This window comes from Toxotes jaculatrix, chromosome 3 (genome assembly GCF_017976425.1).
Source record: "Toxotes jaculatrix isolate fToxJac2 chromosome 3, fToxJac2.pri, whole genome shotgun sequence".
NCBI lineage: Eukaryota > Metazoa > Chordata > Actinopteri > Toxotidae > Toxotes > Toxotes jaculatrix.
Genome location: NC_054396.1, coordinates 17227293 through 17233292, shown reverse-complemented (window position 1 = coordinate 17233292; position 6000 = coordinate 17227293). Strand labels below are relative to the sequence as shown.

Genomic DNA, 6000 nt, shown 5'->3' with positions numbered 1-6000 from the left:
TAAGTGCTGGTACATTTTTATGGAGATGATGTTCACTGGAAAAAAAAATGCCTGGCACTCACTGGGGTTGATCTCCTGCCAGATAACACAGCACATTCTGTTTCACTCTTATGAGAAGTTATGCTGATATGTCCTTTAATCTAATTGCAGAGCTACTTTGAATAATGTTCCACTTTAAGTTACATGAATGACAAAGGGTCCTGGTTGCTGTGAGAGAAATCTACAAGCCTCACACACTGCACCTTCGCGGTATGCAAAGGCTTTTAGATGACTTTCAGGGAACCTGCAGTATTTCTTGGTGACCCTACTCAATGTAACCAAAGGATACCACTGTCCGTACTGAAATGTTATTAGTCCATGTGAAAAATCCATCAGAGTTGTTGAGATTCGTTGGTGCTTAAGAAACAGAGGACACTTCTGTCTTGCTGGTTGATACTGAGGTCTCATCCTCCACCATTCCACCCATTCCAATAGTGCTCAGCATGCAGTTACGGAACTGAAAACAGAGTGTTGTATGATTAGAAAATGAACAATCAATGAACAGTGATAAGAATCGACACTATTTGTAATGTTAACATTTGTACATGGTACAAAGTACAAACATAAATATAGCGTGTACAGGTAAACAATAACTGGCAACAAAACACAACCATCATATAAGATAAAATATATAGTTTTGTGTGAATATAAAATATTAAGTGTCATACTAAATTCATGAGCATAGTCTTCGGGAAGACCACGAGATAAAGATAAAAGCTTTGGAGTAAATCTAGTAAGTTGACCACACTCAGAATGTCTTCATGAGTTTTGAACACATTCATAAACAGTTTTAAACCTGCCTGTAAAACATGTGCATGTGCATACACTTTTTTTTTAAACACTTTACAAGGACTTGTTCATGTGTTCAGTCATATATATATTGTTAGCAGTGACAGCAGCAATGTTGTTCTGTATGTTTTACTTCATGCTATCTTTTTAGAAGGGTTGACAAATACATTAATAAACACTTAAAGATTTCCTTTTATTTCCTTACTACTTACTTATTTACTATGTACACTGTTTACAAGTGCTACAAGTACCATACCTGTTTGTTCATCAGCACATAGATGATGGGATTGAACAATGCTGAGCTCTTTGAGAAGAAGGCAGGGATGGCCATAGCTGTTGCTGAGAAGGCAGCTCCCTTGTTGAAGAAGATCCATGCAGCAAAGCTAGCATATGGGGTCCAGGCCGTGAGGAAGCCCAAAACCATCAGGAAGCACATGCGTGTCACTTCCTTCTCAGCTTTCTGAGTGGATGCTGAGTCCTGCTGCTGAGCTGCAGCCTGGAAATAAGGGCATGATCAGCTTGTTGTATTGTGTGTGTTGTGTAGTCATAAACCCCAAGCATAATGAATAAGTTTTCCTTACAAACAAGCATTCTACCTATATACAAAATGTCCAAAACTGCATTTAAAAACATCACACTAGATTAAAGTATGTGTGTCTTACCGCCTTCACTGTGCACACTAAGTTTCCATAAGTGAAGAAGATGGTGAAGACGGGAACACAGAAGTGGCAGCTGAACATGTACATGACGAATGATTCGTTATTGTAGCCCGGAGCCAGAGTGTAGTAGTCAGGTCCACAGGAGACCTGAATACCCTCAGGAATGTACCTGTGAATATAAGACATACAGCATTAGATGCATGATATCAACATTGACATTATACATGTCATAACAGTTTTGTGTCTAATCTAAAATTTTGAAAGTCAAACACATCTGTTTCAGAAGTAACTGTGACTGAACAACAGCTGTGTTAGAGGTCACTGTACAGGAAACATAATAAATAAATAAATAAATATGAATAAACTGTAATAGGAGGCATTACAGTTTATTCATAGTAATAATGGTAGTAGAACTACAAGTGGAGCACAAGTCAGCACATTGTGGTGACCCAGTGGTCTGCAGCACGTATGGTTATAATCTTATGTGTGTGTTACTTTGTAGTGGCAACTTGTGTATGTGGATAATTAATAGTATGCAATAACAATCTGCTTTTAACTATCCAATCAAACAGTGAAAGATATCTCCAAACATTTCCTGGCGGCTGAATGATGCTAATCTGACAGTAAGATTGCATGTAAATCTTATGCAGGATTTGCAGAGGAGCTTAACAAGTAAAACATGAACAGCAAATGCTTAAGTTATTAGCCCTTCAACAGCAGAAGCTCTAATTAAAATACCAGATCAAACGAAGGAATGTCGTCTGGTATGGCAATGGCTTTACTATGGCACTCTACTGTTCATATTTGTAAACGTGTTTGTTTTCAGGTGGATTCAGGAAAAGACGTCATTTGTTAAGTAAACAGGAAACTGCAAAATTTAAGGCAGGTGTCATTTGCATTGCATGTATGGGCACTTATAGGATTAATGCAATAGCATAGTAATTGTTGGCCAAAGTGGATTTACAAAAGACATACCTGTACCACTGAGCTTAAGGCCACACACCTTTCCACAGCCATAAAGCATCCACATTTTTCACACATATCAATACTATAAAGAGTTCAATAAATATTGATCTTTTCCAGAAACCTTGGATCAGTGAGTGGACTTCTTCCGAGACAGTCCAGCTACATACAATCCAAGTTTTAAATACGACTGCCACTGTATTACAGTTGGAAAAATACTTCCTCCAGTACTTTGGAGCAATAGGTTAATACATTAAGTCATAGGCTGAATCATTTTGTTAAAACTTGCATTGTTTTCAATTAAATCAGTGAAAAAATTGAGCTAGTTTGAAGACTGAAGTTAGTATCCACGGCCACAAATGTACTTTTTCTTGTTTTGTTTTTTTTTACAACCTGGGTGTTATTCTTCTGGTTTGTGCCACAATTCCTGCTGGTTGTGTTTGCATTTTACCAGTCAGCCTGATTGCTAAGATCTGAAGAAGCAGCTGCATCACTGAAAGAGAGGCCAGCAGAGCCCGCCACAGCCAGTCATGTGACAAGACAGATTGTATACAAACCTCCAGTTTAATCCAATTATCTTACCCACTATTTTGAAGAAAATTTAAAAGTCAACACACCCACACTATATAATTAAAAGTTAATGGCCTTTCTGGATTGAAGTAACATCACCACATCCCAACAACTGAGTAATTGAATTGGTGAATAAAAGGCTTGCAGATCAAACAGGAAGAATGGACACAATGGACAACAATAAGAGCCAGGTTGTATAGATGAATACATAAATCTAAACAACAGCGGTAGATTTGCAAAGAATTTCAACAAAGATCTTCTCCATTTCCCATTCTGCCACTCCTGATGTGGACAGGTTCATGTGATCCATTTTGGGGAATTAGGTGGTTACCTTGACCAGCCAAGCAGAGGAGGAACAGCACAGGAGCAAGCCATGATCCAGGTGAATGCACAGCCTGCTGAAGCATGGGTGGCTGTAAATTTGAAGCTTCCCATGGGTTTGCAGACCACAATGTATCTCTCAATAGCCAGAACCACCAGAGACCACAGAGACACTTGACCTGTTGGTAAAAAAAAAAAAAAAAAAAAAAAAGACAGCAGAAGATGTTGTGGTAGTTTCCAAATGCTACCATCTGTACATCAGCAGCTCATAGTTACTGGATTAACAATTAAGAAAATCTATTTGTGTGATGATGGCAAATAACCACTTTCCTGAAGTTTACCTCCAATTGTAGACATGAATCCTTCAATGGCACAACCCATTGTTCCCAAGGAGAAATAGCCCATGAGAGAAGTATAAAAGGTGACTGTGAATCCAAAGAAGACCATGATGAGTCCTGCCACAGCCAAGTTTACCAGAATAAAGTTGAGAGGTTGACGTAGTTTCTTGTTCTGAGCTGTGACCAGCAGAGTCAGAGCATTGATGGGGAAGCCAGTGCAGATCAGGAAGAACATGTAGAGAGCAAGTAGTTTGAATTGCCATGGATCTGCCAAATAGTACTGTGGATATTCAAAAGGACTCCTGACAAGCCCCGTCCTGTTGTTCATGGGGATGTAGAAGTTCTTGCCCTCTGTGCCGTTCTCCATCTTTGGAAGTTAGGATCTGAACTGGCAGAGTAGAGTAAGGAGCTCTGTCAATGCAGCCAAGAGTCTGCTTTCTAACTTGTTACATGTGATACTGCAGCTATGGTTATATAGCGCCAAGGGTCAGACTCCCCCTGGATCAAGAAGATAAGCAAAGAGGATCTGCATGAGAATTCCGCCCATAATCTGTCAGGGTATAATCACTTGTTTGCCAACAGAACAGGGTTAAGGTTTTGTTTTTTTTTTTTCGGGCGGGGGGGTTGTTTTTTTTTTTTTTAGAATCAGGAAGGTCACTTATCATTTGCGAGAGAGATTCTTGACTCTTCAGAGGGAGAGACTCTTCTTTCTTGAGCTTTTCCTGCAAATTTACTACGCATTTATTGATACATTTTAGCATGCCAAAGCTGCAATTGAAAATCAGCAGATCCTTTCTTGTCATGAACAGCTCTGACATGAATTCCTATCAACCAATGCATCTCTATTTCTACTCCAGTATGACAATTTCTTTGCAGGAACTCAAACACAATTTTAAATGAATAAAGCACTTTAAAACAAACAAAATGTGTTTATGTCTTCAACGCCATTAAAGGAAGACTGAACCCTATAATTTGATTAGGTCACTATCCATTTAGTTTGGATGCAGCTAACAATTTCTTAATAGGATTTCAGAGTGCAGGTTAGTGCACTTGTTAAAGCTTTGCTGGAACCTGCACTAGTGCTGTAGCGGTAGACAGGATTATGTTCATTTTAGGTAGATAGATAGATAGATGGGGAGATAGATAAATAGATAGAGAGAGAGACAGAGAGAATTGAAGTGCTCCAATTTTGAGGAGAGCAAAGAATGCAAAACATTGTGGAGGTCAGTTTAAAATAAGAGCAGTTTTAGCCTAGCAGCATTTTGACTGGACCACTGGACTAGACTGGATTCCCTGCTCCTCAGAAAACTCATCTTTATCAAGTTACTTCTTCTTCTTTTTAATTTCCATTTGTAGACAGATTTTATGAAACTAATGTATTTCCTGAACCAGCTACTTCAGATTTGCTGTAATTTAAATGTTAAAAATAAAAGTCTATTTGTCCAGCACTGGAGTTAACAATTCACTCAGACCAGCTATGTCAGCTTACAAGATAGTGTATATAGAAATAAAGTTTTGCATCATCTGTATAATGGTTTGAACGTGAACACTGTATCTCTGAAGCAAGGGGTTCATTTCTAACCACCCAGTGGTGCACATGCTTATGGTAAGAAATAAAGTTTGGTTCTCTCAGAAGACCATTTGCCACCTGTGAGTGCAGTTTCTGTGTTGTGAAAGGAGAATTGGTTAAAGATATCGTTCAGCTGTTCTGAGCAAAGAATATTTTAAGCTCCCTGGATTTATTCTGCATGATGAAGTCTTTGAACGTCAGTACATTCATTTGAGCTTGAAATATTCACTGTGTACCTCTCTTTTCCCGCCAACTGTCATTAGTAGGTAAAAATGTATGATACTGACATATTTATTGAGTGTTACATATGCAACAACCACGTTTGATGCTTTTTAGTCACTTTGAAAGTCAGCTAAAACCATTACATTAACTAGAGATCAAAACGTACTGCCATTCAAGTCTCACTACAAGAGGGAAGCAAGGCAGAGGTTGCTTAAACAAAGTAACAATATAATGCTCTAAGGGTCTAATGGTCAGCTGCATGTCACTGGTGTTTTAAATTAACATTAATGAAACCTAATAAACCAAAATAAATATTGTTTGGGAGTAGGACTGCGGTCCATGAAGACCACTGAAGAAGACCATTAACTGTACATTAATATTACTTTGCAACCCTAAACACATGCTTCACTTCATACTGCCTTAACACATAAATGTATCTCAAGCACACGAGCGGTCGTGTGTAGATTATATGGGCAGGACTGGAGGGTCAAAAGGCCAGATCTAGACTTGAGGGTTCATCCAATAAAAA

At 38.6% G+C, this 6000-nt stretch overlaps 1 protein-coding gene across 1 annotated transcript; it reads right to left on the bottom strand.

The window, feature by feature from the left end:
* Nucleotides 1-397: 397 nt before the first annotated feature.
* On the bottom strand, nucleotides 398-4046 carry LOC121178863 (green-sensitive opsin). Its single transcript, XM_041033283.1, has 5 exons — nucleotides 3683-4046; nucleotides 3352-3520; nucleotides 1491-1656; nucleotides 1085-1324; nucleotides 398-496 (listed from the first exon to the last, which is right to left on the bottom strand). The coding sequence occupies exons 1-5, from the start codon at nucleotides 4044-4046 to the stop codon at nucleotides 398-400; spliced, it is 1038 nt and encodes a 345-aa protein (XP_040889217.1).
* Between the last annotated feature and the right edge of the window lie 1954 nt (nucleotides 4047-6000).

Coding starts and splice junctions, on each gene's coding strand:
- LOC121178863 (XM_041033283.1), bottom strand. CDS start 4,046: ATGGAGAACGGCACAGAGGGCAAGAACTTCTACATCCCCATGAACAAC. Junction 1,325..1,490: donor TAGTGTGCACAGTGAAGGCG/GTAAGACACACA, acceptor CCTTATTTCCAG/GCTGCAGCTCAGCAGCAGGA. Junction 497..1,084: donor ATGTGCTGATGAACAAACAG/GTATGGTACTTG, acceptor CTCTGTTTTCAG/TTCCGTAACTGCATGCTGAG.